This window comes from Trichomycterus rosablanca, chromosome 18 (assembly GCF_030014385.1).
Source record: "Trichomycterus rosablanca isolate fTriRos1 chromosome 18, fTriRos1.hap1, whole genome shotgun sequence".
Taxonomy (NCBI): Eukaryota; Metazoa; Chordata; class Actinopteri; order Siluriformes; family Trichomycteridae; genus Trichomycterus; species Trichomycterus rosablanca.
Genome location: NC_086005.1, coordinates 23,966,932 through 23,987,116, shown reverse-complemented (window position 1 = coordinate 23,987,116; position 20,185 = coordinate 23,966,932). Strand labels below are relative to the sequence as shown.

The 20,185-nt window shown below is 38.9% G+C and overlaps 1 protein-coding gene across 1 annotated transcript; it reads left to right on the top strand.

The window, feature by feature from the left end:
• Nucleotides 1–4,557: 4,557 nt before the first annotated feature.
• Nucleotides 4,558–19,218, top strand: slc7a1a (solute carrier family 7 member 1a). Its single transcript, XM_063013587.1, has 12 exons — nt 4,558–4,630; nt 8,160–8,587; nt 9,980–10,138; nt 10,801–10,972; nt 11,560–11,693; nt 12,403–12,625; nt 14,500–14,636; nt 14,785–14,887; nt 15,227–15,429; nt 16,557–16,708; nt 17,433–17,541; nt 17,756–19,218. The coding sequence occupies exons 2-12, from the start codon at nt 8,218–8,220 to the stop codon at nt 17,947–17,949; spliced, it is 1,956 nt and encodes a 651-aa protein (XP_062869657.1). The 5' UTR covers nt 4,558–4,630; nt 8,160–8,217; the 3' UTR covers nt 17,950–19,218.
• Nucleotides 19,219–20,185: the final 967 nt, after the last annotated feature.

The window sequence follows — 20,185 nt, the reverse complement described above, 5'->3', positions numbered from 1 at the left end:
GCAGGTAGTTAATGGTAACACAAGATTCATCAGTTCAAGTATTTAATATTACAGTCATGGACAATTTGGTATCTCCACTTGCATGTCTTTAGACTGTGGGAGGAAACCCGCGCAGACCCGGGTGAACATGCAAACTCCACACAGAACGGACCATAAAAAATTATTATAACCTTCAGCAATTATAGAATGGGGAAACTAAACTGTAGATGTTTGTAACAATAATACTTCTTTATGATTGGTGAATGTTACACACAAATTTGACATATACTAAATATGAGATTTATTAGATTTTATATTACTGATTGTATTCATTAATAATCTTATATCACATATATGTAGCCTTTTGTTTGTAGCCTTTAATTTAAGACTGTACTCAGTGCCCCTCCGATCCACATGGGCTACATTCCAAGGTCCCCCAGGGATGCCTGAATCCGAGGATTTGTAATTCGAAACAGAGCTAGATTTTGCTTCACATTAAGTCTTCATCCACTTGAACGAAACAGCAAACGAACAAAAAAAAAAGAATATTTTAGAGTTTTTTAAACTTTTTTTCATGTGACCCACATTTCGTTCATGAATTTTTACGCGAGCCCCAGGCAACAATTCTGGTCCCTCTGTGGTTTGTAACAAAGCCTCCACAAGGGGGCGGGCGTGTACAAGGTTATTTAACTATTATCATTTTTCTCTGCAACCCATTTTTTTCTGCTCGCAACCCATGGAAACCCTGTTTTAGAGTAGCTGTTAATTTTGTTTATACTGTCATGTCACAACTGCCCAACCCTTAAATAATATTGTTAATCTTTAACATTGCTGCCAGTCTGTATGACCTAAAGTTGAGTAACAACACGATTTAACCATTGTGACTTTAGCTGTGATGTATTATATAAACATAATCCAAATAGGGTTTTTATAATGGATTTTTCAAGAACTCTAAGGCTGCGTTCGAAATTGCATACTTAAACAGTATGTACTAGATTCGAGGCAGTGTGCACTGCTCAGCCAGTAAAGCAGTACGCTCTTTCAGTATGCAAGTGTGCAGTATGCACGCAATCTCGAACATACTACGTACGCCATCTTACCACCATCACATGATGCATGACATCACATCGCCACAGTTTTTAAAATAACAATTTTAAAATAACTGTTGTTCTCCACAAGCTACTCATAACGTTATTAAGGGTTGTACTTAATCATGAGATTTTTAATCACTACGAACGCCTTCGCAGCTCTAGTTGAATTATGGGATAGATTATTAGACCACAAGTGTGCATTGTTTGCATACTCAAAAATGGCTGCCCATGCAGTAGGTCATCCGGGTACTTTTTGCATAATGTTTAATGAATACTAGGTATCTGGACACACTACCCACTCTTGCGTTTCGCTTTCGCGTACTGTTCAGAATGGAAGTATGCGATTTCGGACGCAGCCTAATATTCCTTGCGACACTACTGGACTTATTGTCATAAACTTTCAAACTTATGGTATAACAATTATGGTATAACAAATCTGCCTGGCTGTGAGAGAAAGCTAAAAATTTTGTCCAGTAACCTTAACAATCTAATCAAGACAACTAAGAAAACCCCCCGTAGTGCTGCAAAATACAGCTGTCCAACAGGAACAGTCAACTGTGCCTGAGGGAAGGCGGTCGAATGGGTTCCTCATTGCTCCTGCATGAGAGATGAATAATTCACACGAAGCTGTGTGTGACTGTCCCTAAGCGATAAAATTTTTTGTAGAACTCTGTCTCTGGCAGCTGGGAAGTTACGATCAGGAAATTGGATATTACCAGATTGGGAAGAAAGAAGAAAATGCCAAAATAATAAAAAAAAAATATATTAAAAACGATATTTCAAATATATCAAAGAGCTCAATTATACAGGATCAGATAGAATAAAAGCAGTCAAATCTATTAAAGTGTGAGAGGCACTAGAGCTTGACAATGCCTCATTAGAATACAAAGGATTAAGACAGATGTTTGCCAGCGGGTGGGTTGCCAACTCTAAAAGCCGTACCACTCCTGTTGACTCTTGCAGAATAAAATAAATGAATCATAATTTGACTTTTTAGCTTGGGATCTTTGCATGAATTTGACCTGAACTCTAAAATGAATGACCCTCCTGGCAGTTGGCTGTGATAAAAGTTGAGCTTCAGAGTTAGAATTTTGTGTAATGCATTTGAGGTGGCATGGTGGGTAGCGTAGGCGCCTCACAGCATGAAGAACCTGGGTTTGGTTCCCTGGACGAGTGGACAGGGTTCTTTTTGTGTGGAGTTTGCATGTTCTCCTCGTCTCCGTGTGGGTTTGCTGCAGGTGATCTGGTTTCCTTCAAAAGTTCAAAAACATGCACTCAGGCTAACTGGAGTTATTTAAAATTTATATAATAAAGTGTGAGTGTGTGTGAATGTGTGTGTGTGTCCTGTGATGGACTGGCTACCTGACCAGGGTGTTTTTTTTTGGTTAACAATTTGTATGTAGAACATGAGAGACAGCCACATGATATTCTGAGACAGTTGCTGTGCCTGTCATGTGCTGGTAGCTGAAAAGGTCAATGTCAGTGTCACAGGTACAAGACTGTCAAAACATGCTGATTATTAAGGGTTATTTTCTGGTAAATTTGATATTTTTAGAGACCAGGGTTTTTTTTGTTGTATGAGCTCCTTTTATTTTATTTTCTGTTATTTATTGAAGGGAGGGCATTCTCAAGCATAGTATGTTCCAGGTACTACTTTAGCGATTTAACATTTTTCATTCACCTAACATATGAAATATGAGGCGCGATATGCAATATGAGGCGGTCCTAGCAATCATACGGCATTGTAATTAAGTTAGTGTAACAAGACTTTTCTGTGCTGTAGTGTGCTGACAATGTTTGATGTGTGTGTTTATGTATTGAGTGTATTTTGTCCCTTTGGGGATTCCATAATCAGTGGAAAAGTGTGCTTTTCTACACACGTGATCATCTCTCTAAAGTCTGTGCTGCACCTCAAAAGAACAAGCCAGTAAAGTGTCATGCTCCCAAAGTTTGTCTATGTACAGTTTATTTCTTACTTTATAACTAAGCCAAATCTAAAGACGCTTAGTTACACCAGCAATCGGTTAGACAAAATGTTCAAGATGTCAAAGTCTAAAGCAGTTAAAAACACGTCTCGGGTGACTAACTGTGGAAAACTCGCAACCGATTATGTGGATGCAGAGGGGGTGTGTGTTAAAACACGGACATCATATCATTTATGCGTGTTTTTTAATGACTGCCGTGAAATGTGGCACAAAAATCAGTGAGATCTGTGATTTTTGAAAAACAAGGTCCAAGAAATTAAGCACATTTTCCTGTGAATTTAGTAGGGCCCTAATCATAAGCCTGTCTTGTGCTGCATTCACACTGCCAGCAATTGTTTTGCCTCACATTGACTAAATTGCGGTGCTAGTGGGTGTCCCTTATCTTTATCAATTATTTATTTAGTCCTAGACTTTGTTGTCCTCATACAGCCATCAAAAATGACAAAACATTACATTTCACTTTACCATAAAGTAGCTTCAAAATTACTTTGAAAACTATCTTTCAGTTAAGTCATTTTAAGTTACTCAGCAGGGATTTTTTCACATTCTACATAGGGAGCTCCGGTTTCCTCCCACAGTCCAAAGATGTACAAGTGAGGTGAATTGGAGATACAAAATTGTCCATGACTGTGTTTGATATTAAACTTGAACTGATGAATCTTGTGTAACCAGTAACTACCTGTCCTGTCATGAATGTAAACGAAGTGTTTAAAACATGACGTTAAAAATTCTCATAATATTTAATAAATATAAAATTAAATAAATATAAAATTAAGGGATGCCTTGAAGCAGTTTGGTTTAAAGTAAAATCATGCTAGTATCCGAAGTGGGATAATTGCAACATTATTCATGATTTCCCGCATCAGACATCATTTTTACTGGTTTTTAATTGTATTTTTGGTTTTCAAAACAATGTTTTCTGTTAAAATGCACAGTAATTATATTTTAAATGCTAAACACTGAAGCCTGACAAAGTAATAATTCCCACGTCCACTTCTCATGTTTTACGAATTCTTCTGTTCAGCAGAGCAGATCTATAGGAATGACTGTTAGGAATTCTATGAAGTGACCTGAGCGAAACCTTGCTGGTCTGTTCCATACCACAACAAACCCTTGTACAATGATTGGTCGGGGCCGCACCACACCCCTGCTCTTCCCACTTTCTTAATTTATCCAGCTATTGTATGTGCGTGTCCAGTCACTCATGCAATCATAAAGGTTATTTGAATCACTTGTTAATGCAAGCTGGAACCGTCTGGATTGATTTACGTTCAACTTCTTCCATGCTCAACCTGCACGGGTGCTTTATGTGTGCATGACTTTACTGACTTGTTCGACTGTGCGTTTCTTGGAAAGAGTTGGAAAGTTGATAGACAGCTTCAGTGTGCCTCACACACACACACACACACACACACACACACACACACACACACACATACACACAGGTTGCCTGGAATATCTCGGCCATGTGATGTGTCAATTTGCTATTTGTAGGGCAGAACTGGTGGAGGTCGAGTTCGAGGTCTTCACTAGCTAGGTTAGCACAGATAGCTCGTTCTGACTGGCTCACAGCAGGTAAAATTCAAGCCGCTTTTAAAGCTGTTTTTATTGTTTACGCTTCTGCTGTGTTAAACTAGCTAACATCTCGTGAATATTCTGGGGATTTTTGCTTCTGCTTGACATATATGTGGGCAAACTTTTGTCTGTAGCTGGATATCCGACTGTAGAAGCTACACCATGCTTCTTGACGCTAAAAGCCTGAAACACGTTTATTCTAATGTGCATTTTGCTGCTTAAAAACGGTTTTATTTTTAAATGTCTAGCTGCAGTGGTTACACATGGCATGAACACTGGCTTTGTAATGCATCTCAGCAATCAGTAGGATGTAAATCACACTTTATTAATCACACTTTATTTCTAGAGCACTTTTAAAACCAGCAAAGCATTTATTATTTAAGAAAGAAATAATGATTCATTCAATTATACCCAGCTATCCTGTATAGTACAGAAGCTTTTAATTATATTAATAATTGAGTTATTATTAGCAATCGTGTGTACAGAAGCCTTGTGTTGTTATAAAATTATATTTATTAACTGTGCCTGAAGAAGCCTAGTTTTAATCATTTATTACATCATAATTGATAATCATTACATTTATTACATATTCATTACAAGCATTACATATTTATATTTATTAAATTATAACTTCAGTAAGCAGCACTTAATATGTGTATTAAACAGTAATTAAATTATAAATCGTATGTGTTTAAATCTTGTGTTTCTGACATTGATAAAGGAAGGTCTATAAAACTAATTCTGACTGTTCTGGCCAGACATGTGCTGTGGGCGTGTTTGACATGGCTACTCTTAAAGGGCTAGAGACCCTGACCATGGCCTCTGCGTACATAGTTTCAAAGCATAGTAATGCAATACTTTCAGTCAAGGGTATGAAATGACAGGAGGTACGTTTTCTAGGATTTAGGATGTTTAATTCATGCTTTTCTGACTTTGAACTCTGAATTTGCATAATCAAGTAAATCTTTTAATTTGGGAATTGATTAAAATAAAGGTCAAAATGAAGTATTATAGAGAAAGAGCTTTGCTTAACATGTGGTCATTTGCACTTTATAGCAAATCAAATGGTTTGACAGGGTTGAAGACCCAGTTGCATCCAAGATTTAACAAATCTTTTTTTTCATTTGTTCTTTCGTTCATTCTAATTTGACTTTTTGACTGCTTGAGATGTTCGTTTTGTTGCTTAGTGACAGAAAACTGTTTTATTTTTAAATGTCTAGCTGCAGTGGTTGAACATGGCATGAACACTAGCTTTGTAATGCATCTCAGCAAGCAGCAGGATATAAATCACATCAGCCACACTTTATTTCTAGAGCACCTTTAAAATCAGCAAAGCATTTATTATTTTTTATTGTAAGGTTAAAGATAATAACATATTAGGCAAGAACATTTTATTATTTCATCAACGTTCCACTGGCAGCAAAATGCCACTGCTGATAGTTGGTACAGTGTTGTTGGGTTTGAGTCGTTTCCTCATCTTTTCTTTTCCAGTCACACTTCTAGCCAATGTGACCAAATAACTTAAACAATATATTTTTTTCTTTTCTTTTTAATCATTCTTTTTAATCAGCAGTGAACTCCAGCTGAGCTTTGGGATGTTAATTTTGGAGCAGGGGGTTCTTTTTTTGCCTCAGCCTCTAAATCATGGTGCTGTAAATCTCACCTTATGCCTAGTTCACACTACAGGTCGACAGGTCGGAAGCAAATTGCGTTCACTTCGGGCTTAAAAAATCGGCTATCGATCGCTATGTGTGAACTCGATCCGAGCAGCCCAAGAAAAATCTCAATATCTGTTAAATATCTGGACTTGTCGCCAACTCAAAATCATGTAGTGTGAAAGGTGTTGCGATCAGGTTGTAATTGTTATGAACGCAAAATACAGAAGGGAAACCCTGGGACGAGTTGTAAATGTAAAAGTGGAACAGGGGCGTAATATAGTTTATGTCAAAATACATTGGCACACACGAGCTTTACAGTGTTTGCTTACAGTGCTTCCAACTCTCTCTGCAGAACAGATGATCCCTGTAGGCTGTGTAGCCAAAACCCACTCCTTCACCCAGATTCATTTATTTTTCCTACTTACGCTACACATCAGCACACAAACAACTTTGATCGCTCGCTTCTTGCTGGAGTACATTTTTGGACATGGTATCATTAAACACCCTGGCACTTCTCACGTGTGTTTTCGTCACAAAACGAAGTTCGGGAGACCAGATAGACTCGTGTATGATTCCTCATGGTGTTAGATGGTGTAGGGTGTGACCCCCATTTTACTGATCAGTCATGTAGTGTGAAAACCACAACGACCACTCCCGATTACAAGAGATCCAGTCATGTACTGTGAACTTGGCATTACAGGACGCACATGTGCCAGAAGCTTTTAATTATCAGCAATTATTGAAGGTTATTGGTGTTTTTTTTTCTTGATCTTGGCGAAGAAACATTTTGTACTTTACACTCCTAAACACTTGTTTGTGCAGATGATCTTGGTACATAAAGTCGCTTAAATGTGATTATTTTTGCAGATCATCTCTGCATTTACTGTAAACTAAATGCCAGTGCCTTTAAACTACTGCAGACTTCTTGTTTAGGGTTGTGATCTGATCATTCAACTTCTGTACACTAAAACACTGAAATATTTTTAGTGTACAATTAGTGAACATGATTTCGGTTTCCAAACAATAAATCATTGCACAGTTGTGTTCCACTCCCAGCTTTTTTTCTCTAGAGCCAGAAGCACAAAATGTTCTTTTGGTTTTAGTGCTGAACAGCAGTAAATCATGAATGGTGTCTATTATCACAGAGACCAAGCAAGCAAACCACCAAAGAATTGACTTGAACAACTGAAAATGAATTAATTTTTATCTCTTTCGACTGCTCCTATATTAAGGGGGCGCCAGAGAGGATCATTCTAGTCCACATACCTCAATCCTCCTTAATTTTATCTGTGCTTGGGACTGGCACTGAAAGCATAATGTCAAGCATACTAATGCAGATCAGGGTCCATTGGGTTTTCTGGTGCCTTGAGCTCAAGGCAGGAATACACCTTGGGCACAAATTCTAAACAGGATATCACTCACTCACTCACTCACGAACCCCAAGGCAAAGTAAAGTAGTCAATCCCATGTAAAAATCATGAGAACATGCCGAAATCTATATATTATATAATCTAAAATTCAAGTTGTAAACAAATTACAGATTGTTTATTTTATGCATTTTACAGCATTTGTGGAAATAGGGTTTGTACTTGGTTCGAATGCATTAATACATAACACCTGAGAGATGCCTTTGTCATCCAGGAACTGCCTACACACACTGGCCACATGAGGTCAGGAGCAACCCACTACACCACTGAAAGGTCTGACAGTGCATATATCGTGCCATCATACCACCCTCATGGAATCTGTTTCTGACAGTTTGGTGATAAGGATCTGCTTATTAGAAGCTCAGAAGTTGAATACATTTCCAGTCATTGTTTACTTATTATAAATGGCAGCCCTGCGTTACTCATTTACCTTCTCTCTTTTAGGTACACCGTTTGTGCCAACGGATCCAAACCGACCAGACTAAGCTGGATTGGCTGAGCCATGGTTTTGCAAAAGCTCATAAATTTCGGCAAGCAGCTCCTGCGGGTGAAGGTGGTCGACTGCAATGCCGAGGACTCACATTTGTCTCGCTGTCTCAACACTTTTGACCTGGTGGCTCTGGGAGTCGGCAGCACTCTCGGTGCCGGTGTGTACGTGCTCGCCGGAGCAGTGGCACGGGAGAACGCCGGTCCAGCCATAGTGTTGTCGTTCCTCATAGCTGCCATGGCGTCCGTTCTGGCCGGCCTGTGCTACGCTGAGTTCGGGGCACGCGTACCCAAGACGGGCTCTGCGTATCTCTACAGCTACGTGACAGTGGGGGAGCTCTGGGCCTTCATCACTGGCTGGAATTTGATCCTCTCCTATATTATAGGTAAAAACACACACATTGTTCATTGTCTGTGGTGGAAAGTATATGCAAGTATATGTGGACGCTTTTGGAGTGGATTTGATGGTTATTTCACACAATTTATCTTATATTCACACTTTGAGCAAAGCAGCAGTTTGCGTCGAGACTCGCGGCGAACGAAGCGCAAAATGCTTCTCATGTGAATGCGCCCTAACTGGGTCATACTAAAATAATTTGTCTTCTTTTAAACCATTAATAAGTTGATTTACTTACGTTTTTTGTTTCTATTTTGTCTTATTAAATTGTTTAATCTCTCATAAGCTTTAAACTAAATGCTACTAACCTGGCATTCTTCTGGAAATTTCTAAACTAATGTTAAATAAATGTTTTACTTTAATACTTGCTTGCTGTCGATAATCTGAGCCAGCAAAGCAGCACCAAACACTATACTCCACTACAGGTTTTGATGTTGGTATAAAGGGCCCCTTTAGGGTGAGGGAAGGGGGACCTTAGGATGGATGCAGGCTAACTGGCAGCCAGCCACATGTTTTACACCGGTCAATAGCGGATTTCTTCAACCCTAATGTCAGAGCCTTGGCCAAAAGTATTACTGTTGCAGCAGCCAAAAACTGAATCTCCATCTGACCTCTCCTTCGTGACATAGGAGATATGGCAAATTATGCTTGCCATGTCTGTGAGTCTGAGGCTCATGCATATTATTTTACTATATCTGGCTTCCAACCAGAAAAGTTTTGACATTCCTGTAATAAACCATGAATGAGGTAAATGTTAGATAGCAGGATTTCATCAGCTTATGTTTCCTAATAGATTTTGTAATGCCCCACAGGTAAGAGTTCACAGAAATAGAGAACGTTCTGTTCTGCATTTGATTCTCATGAGTCTTAAGGGATTTTATTGGTTGTAGCTGACATATAAAGATATACATTTTAGTTCACACAAGTTTAACAAGTTTAGCAACATTTCTGTTATTACTGAGTTCTTTTGAAACCCCACATTAAATTAAATGTTGTGCTTCAGGTGTGACCCTAGCAGGATGCATTAAATGTACAGAATTGTTTTTTGTAGCAATTTCCAACTTCATGCTTCTTTATGAGGTTTTCTTTAAATGTTTTTGGACATTGGTTTGATCTTGTATAGTTTACATGAACTTATTTCGTGAGAGTTCACAACAGCATCAGACTTGTTGTGCCTTTATTGGACTGGGTGACCCCTACAACCCACACCTGCAATTTCAATATTTAGAACAATAGATTCAAAAATAATACTTAATAATTTGTTGTTGGTTCAGAGGTTGACATAATTTATTTTGCTGTAAATAAAAGGAACTAAAAAAATAATTTAATCTAATTGAGGCCACAGTATGATAAATGATTCTGTTCTTATATCATGTAAAAGGTACGTCCAGCGTAGCCCGAGCTTGGAGCGCCACTTTCGATGAGCTGATCGGCAAACAAATTGAGCTTTTTTGTCAGCAGTACATGAGCATGAAGGTCCCGGGGGTGTTGGCGGAGTACCCAGACATGTTTGCAGTGGCCATCATCCTAAGTCTGTCAGGTATGGCATTTGTAGAACAGAACTTTATACTTTTTTACATTATAATTTCATAGGGTACATGCCTTATTTGGTCTAAACTTTAGACTCTAAAGCATTGGCAAACCTGACAATGAGCTTGTTGGACGTACAATTTCAAAACCATTATAATAGTCACTCTCTCTAGTGGCTAAACTGGCTGCATTCAGCCTGATTTAACGAATGCTCACATGGATTTTAAGCATTTCTGTCTTATTGGGTAAGCATGGCCTACGAAAGAGCATTATTTAACAGATTTGGCGATATTTAATGCAATAATTAAATATAATAAAAATTTAATTCTTCATACTGAAATTCCCATTTAAGTCTGTTTGTTAAAAATGCAAGTTAATTTACTTTTTGCTTAAAAATAAACATTTGTAGATTTTGGTTTTTGTAAGGGTGGTACACAAATAAATCCTCTAAGCCATGCTTTATACATGTATGTTGAAAAGGTTCTAAATTATTATTTTTTATGTAAATTATACTAATAGATTTAAATTTTATGACCAAGCGAAATATAAATCTATTTATTTGGTGATAACCCTGCGCACCTAAATAACGTCCTCCTCATGTATATAATATTTTTTTTGTAATTTATTTGTTATAATGTTTTCCCTTGTTCCCTCGTTACGTTGTTAATACAGGCTTGCTGGCCTTTGGTGTAAAGGAGTCAGCCATGGTCAACAAAGTGTTCACCTGCATTAATATCTTGGTGCTGCTCTTCATGGTGGTGTCTGGCCTGGTCAAGGGCACACTCAAGAACTGGCACCTAGATCCAGAAGAGATTTTGAACGCCACCAACTCCTCAAGCTTCAAGTGAGTGATTAGTGAATAGTTTTAAAATGCAAATTTAAAAAGGCATTTTCTATGCTAAAGCATTTTTTGTAAGATGTCACGTTTCTCAGAAAGACGTAAAGATCTAAATATTTAAAGCTCGTTGAACTTTCTATACAGTTGCAATGATGTTGGAATAATGTGATTTGGGATGGCTTGAAAGGCACCTCACTTCAGTCTGCTGTTTATCAAGTAATTGGGCGGCACAAAATTGTCCATGAGTGTGTTTGACATTAAAGACTTGAACTGATAAATCTTGTGCAACCCGTAATTACCGTTCCTGTCATGAACGTAACCAAGGTGTGTAAAACATGATGTTAAAATCCGAATTAATAAATAAATTATTAAATAATTGCTTATTAATTATAGCAGTATGTTTGGGAGCATTATCATCTAAAATATAATAAACCAGAAATAGCATTTGCACCACATGGTGCTCCTGAAAAGTTATTTTCATTTGTTGGCTGTTAGACAAAAAAAAAGATTACATCCCAATTTATCCCATAGTTTGATCTGTAGGCCATATTATTTTTATTTATATAGTTTTATCTGTCTTTTTTTCTGAAAAGTACAACAGTGCCTGATGTATCACCAGAGAGCATCGGAATGGGCGGTTTTATGCCGTTTGGCTTCGCTGGAGTCCTCTCTGGAGCTGCCACCTGTTTCTATGCCTTTGTAGGATTCGACTGCATTGCCACTACAGGTGAGTGCACGTGCCTCCCAAAAATCAGAGGGTCACTAGTGGCTTGGTCACTGAATTCAAATGTGTTTTGGATCAATCCGCCCACCCCTAAAAAAGTTTTTTTTTTTAATGTTTTGTTTCTGATTTAATATAATTATAATAAGCAGAATGCCTTTATTGTTTTAGTACATGGGTCTGCATATTTTTGGTGCCTTCAGAGCTGAGAGGGTTAAAGGCCTTGTTCAAGTGCCCAGCAGTGACTGCTTGGTGAAGCTGGGATTTGAACCCTCAACCTGGCCAATCACATTATATTATATAATAAGGCTTCTTGTTTAAAAAAAAAAAAAATTCTTAGTGGTTAATGTAAAATGTTTTATTTTTGATCATTCGCACTGACGGTTACATAATAAAACATTTTTATTGTACAACGTAGTGGAATGATCTATTTTTAACACAACTGTGTTCTTGGCTAAAAGAATAATCTCTCATAGAACTTTAACGACCACTGTTGACATGCTTTAGCTCGAATTGCTCTGGAAATATTGTTATCCGATGCCAGTCATGTATGTGCTTACTGCCAAGCTGAGCTGGAAACTTTGACTTCTGGTTTTGCAGTGTTGTTTAAGGTTACTGGCTTGTTAAACAGACCATCCAGGCTCAGTTTTTCATTAGTTGTGTCGGTTTGGATGTCACAGTTTTTGTACACTTATATCATTTACGTTTCTCCTAGGTGAGGAGGTGAAAAATCCACAGAGAGCCATCCCCATCGGCATCGTCTCCTCTCTCCTCATTTGCTTCGTCGCCTACTTTGGCGTCTCAGCTGCTCTCACCATGATGATGCCGTATTACATGCTGGACCAGAAGAGCCCACTTCCTGTGGCATTTAAGTATGTAGGCTGGGACGGTGCCACCTATGCGGTGGCTGTGGGTTCTCTGTGTGCGCTCTCCACCAGGTAAGTGCAAAGATCATTAATGCATGGTACTGGTACAGGGTTCAGCTCAACACACCTACCTCATTTATAGTTTACTATATGTTCCTGAAAACCATGGGAATATGGAAGGTGTTTTGAGACTGGGCCCTGCATGCATGGTGTTGCATGTGTATTTTTATCTGTGAGGTTGTATTGGCCTCCAGCTAAAAATAAACAGTAGCTGCTACAACCAGTAACTTTTAAAGAAGGAATAGTCATCTTTCGTAAGATTTTTATTGGTGATTATTGGTAAGATTTTTTTCTTTTTCTATTTCAGCTTATCACAGTAAAATATATCAAATCTGAGGTGACAGGTATTATTTAAGCAGTCAGTATAAGGACGTCTTTTGCTTTTTTCTTTTGCCTTGCCATGACCATAGAGGCTGCTATAAAAAAAAAAATTTGGGGCTGATTTTGGTCTCAGGTCTCATCACTTCTTTAGTAGTGTCTTGGCCCATGGCAATATAAATTTTTCTTAAATAAGAACAGTATCATCTGTGTTTCGGCAGCTTCTGATTCATGGCAGATCTTTGTTTTGGTTCTTGGATTACATCCAAACATCTGGAACAATTTACTCTCAGCGTAGTGTAACGGTTTTCCTTCCGACTTGGCAACAGACCACTGGTCTTTATACTTTTTAACAGCCGCAGTTAACATAGCTCTATTTACTACACCTCCTGTAGTCATGTTTTCCAATAAAATCCATGCCAAGTTCATTAACAGATCTTTCTATAACATAGAAATGATAATTTTAATAACAACAGACCTCAGATCACCAATAATAAGTTAATAGTTATTTTTTTGGCACAGAAAGTACAGTATGTTCCAATAATTAAGTTATAAAAAGTCTTTTCAGCTATTACTAAATATACAGTTTTTTTACTTTAGCTGTAACAATGGTGGCAGTCATACTAGCTAGCTGCTATTATTATTATTTACAAGTTTGCTGGGCTGTCTTCTACTCATTTAAACATTGGATGTGATAGGCTGAAATTTAAGGAGCTTAAAAATATGTCAGGTTGTACTATAAGGGGGGTGGCCGAACAGTCTAACCATTGGAAGGTGCCAGTCCCAAGCTCGAGTAAAATAAGGAGGGTTGCACTTGGAAGGGGATCTGGTTTTAAAACAGATCCACTGTGGTGACCCCTAATACGGGAGCGGCCTAAATAAAAAAATATTTGACCCTAAGTTTAGGATACTTAAATTAATAATACAATAAATGTATTAGCCAAGATTTTACAGTTTGTATAAAACCATCAGTATCCATGAATATTGTTCGTCTAACTTTTTAAACTTTGTTGTTTGTTTGAATGCATTCATTTTATCTTGTGTAATCTAATCTTGGGTTTATCTGGGATGTGGGAGTTTTTTGCTTGATTCATGGCTTAATCTGATGAAACCACGGTAGCACTGCAATGTCGTCTTGGTTTCATCACTGACTGTAAATGCACTTTGCTGTATTCTTTGACTTGGCATGGCCTGTTTATTCTCATCTCTCACTAGCCTGATTGGTACCATGCTCCTAATGCCCTGTGGCGAGCAATGGGCTGCAATCGACCTTAAAACCTAACCCCCGCTGCCTTCTACTCTAACAACAGGTCTGTTAGCAGGTGAGAACGGCTCTTAATACCAATAACATTGCACTGGCCTTGTATAAAACCTGACTCACCATCACGGTGCATGCAGTATCTTGCCACCAGAATTTGGTGTTGGGAGTGTTATCTATTTGTTAATTATTTTGTTTGTTCGTTAGCATGTATGCAAGTAAGAGACACCATGTGTCTCACAACAATTTTGTCTATAATAATGTACATATTTCCATCCCCATTCCTACTTTTCCTCATTCCCACACCAAGTCTCCTGGGTTCCTTGTTCCCTCTCCCTCGTATTATCTATGCCATGGCCCGAGACGGTCTGCTCTTCTCTTTTCTGGCACGTGTAAGCAAGAGAAGGACGCCCATCATTGCTACGATGGCTGCAGGCGTCATGTCTGGTAAGGATAATGTGCTTAATTTCACAAAGCATGTAAAGCACTGTGTTATACTGGTGTTATATTGCCTAGCTCTTGTATATTTGTAGTTATTTTACTATTTGAGTATATTATGGCTTCAATTTATGTGTGTGTGGATCATTTTGCACAGCTATCATGGCATTCCTGTTTGACCTGAAGGATCTGGTTGATCTGATGTCAATTGGGACCCTCCTGGCCTACACTCTGGTTGCAGCCTGTGTGCTGGTGCTCAGGTGAGTTATCAGTAAATACTAAGAGTAATAAACTTATTTAAACTTACTTTTGTCTAGCCTGCAAACAAACTCCCCTATACACAGAAGGGGTTGCTTAATCCCAAAGATACTGTGTTGTATAACATTTATGTTATCACCAATATTAAAACTATCTGCAGTTTAAGGCACAATAGCTTTATAGTAGTCTGTAACTACTTATGACATTACAGTTTTGTAATTTTACTATTAAGAAACAGCAAGTGTCTAATAGTTATTTAATAAAATGAAATATATTACTTATATCTGTCATGGAACCCTAATAAAAAAGAAATAAACAATACAATAACAATTGTGTATCAGGTATCAGCCAGATCATCCCTCCCAAGGCTACCAGATGGCCAGCACACAGGAGGAGCTGGAACTGAGAGATTCCTTCAGTACCATGGTGGACATTCTGCCTGGCATGGTGGAGCATTTCACATTTAAAGGGCTGCTCTTTCCCAACAACTCGGAGCCGTCCGGCCTCTCCGGCTCCGCTGTCAATGTCTGTGCGAGCATTCTGGGTAAGACATGAATGATGGTGGTTCTCACCACTTGTGTTTGTTTCTACAGTTTCTGAGCAACACAGAATCATATTTTACTAAACACTGGGTATGAAAACACACAACTGTTTTTGTGGTGTAAAAACTCAGAGCAATATTAATAATTTCATTTTTTGCAATGTGATGTATATTCAAAAACAAACTGATATCAGTTTGTTTTAGTAGGGCCCTACTAAATTCACTGGAAAATGTGCGTAATTTTATGGACATTGTTTTTCAAAAATCCCAGATTTCACAGAATTTTAAAGAAAAATGACACATTTAACAACAGTCATTACAGAAACACTTATGAATTGATTTATAGAGTAAATGGAAGCTACAATACACAACACAGCCCACCCTAATAGTTGAATGTAAACACCGTATGAGGCTTTGTCTCAAATACAAAAACTCAGTTACCCGATGTTTTAGCTGCTTTAGACTTCGACATCTTGGACATTTTGACTAACCCGATTGCTAACTGAATTGCCGTAGGATTGCTAGTATAACAGACTTTTCTATGGTGTAGTATGCTGACAATGTTTGTGTTAATGTATTGAGTGCATTTTGTCACTTTGGGGATTCCAAAATCAATGGAAAAGTGTGCTTCTCTACACACGTGATCATCTCTGTGTAGTCTGTGCTGCGCCTCAAGAGAACAAGTCAGTAAAGTATTCTGCTCTGGATAGTCTGTCTATGTACAGTTTGTTTCTTACTTCATAAACTCAGCAAACTCTAAAGACACTCTGGTACACTAGGTCCGCCTCATAGTGCAGATTGAATTAGGTAAGGTCTTAATTATAAGTCACATTAAAGCTAAAAAATCTGAAATGATTCATCTTGGTCTCATTTTTACATTACAAAACCTGTAATGTGCAGACCTTTTCTGTCCACAGTGTTTACAGCAGATGTGTGCGTGTGTGTGTGTGTGTGTGTGTGTATATGAGGTTTGTTTCAACAAATGACAAAGCACCTAGTAGCTACTAAGTAAACACGGTCATGTGTTGAGGTAGTTAAGGTGTTCCACTGATTATCACGTAAACACAATATAAACATTACTCTGGAACTCCTGAAGCTTTTTCTCAGTTTTTTATTTGTGTGGGTTGTAGGTTTTCTGATTCTGGCTTTCTGCATCGTGGCTGTGCAGGGTGGCTGTGCCAGCTGGAGTGTCACAACTCTTAGTGGGATTGCTGTGGTGTGTCTTATTCTTGTTCTTATCATATGGAGGCAACCGGAAAGTAAAAGCAAGCTTTCTTTCAAGGTTAGTGAAGTTGTTCATGCCTATATACAGACACACACACACACACACACACACACACACTGCAGAGCATACAATGAAATGGAATACAGTGGTGAACATAATTTATTAACAGTGTGATTATTTCATTGCAGACAATATGGACCCAATATATTTTTGTCTGGTCAACTTCATTTAATTTGTTAATATAGTTATAATATCTTAATTAATATATAATACACAGTCGAGTCACATGATTACGACCACCATCTAATATCCAAGGTAACCGCCATGTGCAGCACGGACAGCATCTAGACGGGCTGGGAGAGACTCAGTAAGGTCCTGGTAGGTTGTCAAAGGTATCTGGAGCCATGCTGACTGCAGTACATCCCACAGCTGCTGGAGGGGGCGTGGGGGAGGATCCCTAGAGCGAACACGGCGATTGAGTTGGTCCCACAGATGCTTAATTGGGTTCAAGTCTAGGAAATTAGGGGGCCAGGTTAGTACTTGGAAGACTTGGTCATGCTCTTCCAACCAGTGTCGGAGATTTCTAGTTGTGTTTATACTGACTGCAATGCATTGTTTTTTTCCATACTGTACCAGCGTTTTCTGAATTATGTTTGTAGAACAGAACATCCAACGAGCTCACTGTCAGGCATTCACAAACTTTTCCCTATGCAGTCTACAGTGCCTTAGTTTTAAATATGCTCAACATCATTTGTAATAACATTTTGCTTTTGGGCTGCAGGTTCCTCTGTTACCCTTCCTACCTGTGGTTAGCATGTTTGTCAATGTGTATCTGATGATGCAGCTGGACAGAGGGACCTGGATCCGCTTTGCTTTGTGGATGGCCATTGGTAGGTGTGACTCCACAGATACACGATAAACCAGAATATAGTATGATTTTGAGTAATGTATGCTCTGCACTTCATTATTTCAAATACAAAAATAAGTACCTGAATTTCATTGTAATCAGAAGCCAAAAGACTATAGACATCAAATAGCCAATAGTTTCAGGAGCTTTGACAGCAACATTAGTAAGGTCATTATTGTTATTTATGTCTTTTTTAGGACTGGTTATATACTTTGCTTATGGAATATGGCACAGCACGGAAGGTTCTCTGGCTCCCTCCAGTCAGGAAGAGGAAGAGCCTGATGAGTGCAAACCCACCATTACTTACAAACGGGATGCCTCGTTACCTGAAAAAGAGGCATTCCTCAGCAATGGCCAGGAGGACGCCGGGGACGAGGACGGAGACCTCTGAGAGGGAGAATCAGATGAGTTCGAGTACTGCCGCCTTCACTCTCAACAACTCGGGGCCACTAAAGAGCACAATCTTTCACCTGACTGAGCATGAGGAAATGCAGACAGTGCGCTTCATTAGTGTCACGTCCTTATGAGGAAATTTGGAAGCCTCATTAGGGGGTGGTTAGTTAATGACTTTTTGGGATTCTGACCCAAGGAGTTGCATAAATAGAATTGCAACCAGATTTTGGACCCTGTTTTTGAAGGTATTTTAGAAGTTTTTTTGCTGTTGGGCTTATTCAGGTTCTAGTTCAGGTAAATGAGTAGTTCTAGACAGTGAATATCTGAGTTTGTCATCTGACTGCCCCCTTACTGACAGATTCAGGCCGCGGTCCATTCTAAAGTGATCAACACTAAGCCCTATTCCCTCCAAAGTGCACACTCAGTAGTGAGAACTGAGTTATTTGGTTACATGAACCTCATCATTTTTCTGTCAGATTTTAGACTGCTAATACGTCCCATGACCAACTTCAGAATGTATAGTCTGATCGGGAAATTACATTCACCTGTTATGCTCGTTGTATTCACTTTTTTGTCTGATTTACACCTATTCATTTTTTGAAAGGCATGCCAATCTACTGAACTTCTGCTGGACCGATAGATACATGCTTGCACCCACACAATCACCTGTCTGAGCAAAGGTATTCTCACCCCCCATCAATTATGTGCTTACACACATAATCACCTGTGTGATTGAGCATAAGTATTTACACCCCCACCAAATACATCACCTGTCTGAGCAAAAGTATTTACATCCCTTGGCATGAATACATACACTCCCTAGTAACCATTTTTTAAATTCTGAGTGAAAACATTTGTTAAGAGTCTTGGGAGTTTAAAGACTGAAGTGCACAGCAGTTATTGTAAAGAACCTCTGGTAAGCAAACAAATTTCCATTTGCAGTATGGAATGAGTGGACAAATGGCAGCTGTTGGTCCTACTACAGGGATGATTATTTCAGATTAGACAGTACCGTATCCTTAACGTGCAAGGAATACGTTAGAATTCTCAAACTGCATTTGGGTGGTACTGCCATCATGTGGAAAGTTATAAGCAATCACAAACTGAATATGAGTTCTGTCTGCCTCGTCAGTGCAAAGTAACTTTCCTCTTTGCAGACCTGTTGGTCTAATATAAAAAATGTAAAGTTTTGGAACTTCTGTTGTGTTCGGTAATTGATTAAGAATATTTGCACACAGTGTAAAGGACTAAAATGTGTAAGGATGCATTTAAGTATTGAGAAACTCTTTCTAAAGGAGTTTATAAAAAAGTGTATTGATGTAAGACACCCTAGTATAAGATATTACTCAAGAGAAAACACAAGTTTAATTATATTGTATATACAGTGTATCACGAAAGTGAGTACACCCCTCACATTTCTGCAAATATTTCATTATATCTTTTCATGGGACAACACTATAGACATGAAACTTGGATATAACTTAGAGTAGTCAGTGTACAGCTTGTATAGCAGTGTAGATTTACTGTCTTCTGAAAATAACTCAACACACAGCCATTAATGTCTAAATAGCTGGCAACATAAGTGAGTACACCCCACAGTGAACATGTCCAAATTGTGCCCAAATGTGTCGTTGTCCCTCCCTGGTGTCATGTGTCAAGGTCCCAGGTGTAAATGGGGAGCAGGGCTGTTAAATTTGGTGTTTTGGGTACAATTCTCTCATACTGGCCACTGGATATTCAACATGGCACCTCATGGCAAAGAACTCTCTGAGGATGTGAGAAATAGAATTGTTGCTCTCCACAAAGATGGCCTGGGCTATAAGAAGATTGCTAACACCCTGAAACTGAGCTACAGCATGGTGCCCAAGGTCATACAGCGGTTTTCCAGGACAGGTTCCACTCGGAACAGGCTTCGCCAGGGTCGACCAAAGAAGTTGAGTCCACGTGTTCGGCGTCATATCCAGAGGTTGGCTTTAAAAAATAGACACATGAGTGCTGCCAGCATTGCTACAGAGGTTGAAGACGTGGGAGGTCAGCCTGTCAGTGCTCAGACCATACGCCGCACACTGCATCAACTCGGTCTGCATGGTCGTCATCCCAGAAGGAAGCTGACGCACAAGAAAGCCAGCAAACAGTTTGCTGAAGACAAGCAGTCCAAGAACATGGATTACTGGAATGCCCTGTGGTCTGACGAGACCAAGATAAACTTGTTTGGCTCAGATGGTGTCCAGCAT

What these genes read in the sequence shown, in the direction of transcription:
- slc7a1a (XM_063013587.1), top strand. Translation starts at nt 8,218, where the DNA reads ATGGTTTTGCAAAAGCTCATAAATTTCGGCAAGCAGCTCCTGCGGGTG. An exon ending in GATCCTCTCCTATATTATAG is followed by an intron (nt 8,588 to 9,979) that starts GTAAAAACACAC and finishes ATCATGTAAAAG; the next exon opens with GTACGTCCAGCGTAGCCCGA. An exon ending in CTGTGTGCGCTCTCCACCAG is followed by an intron (nt 12,626 to 14,499) that starts GTAAGTGCAAAG and finishes TCCCACACCAAG; the next exon opens with TCTCCTGGGTTCCTTGTTCC.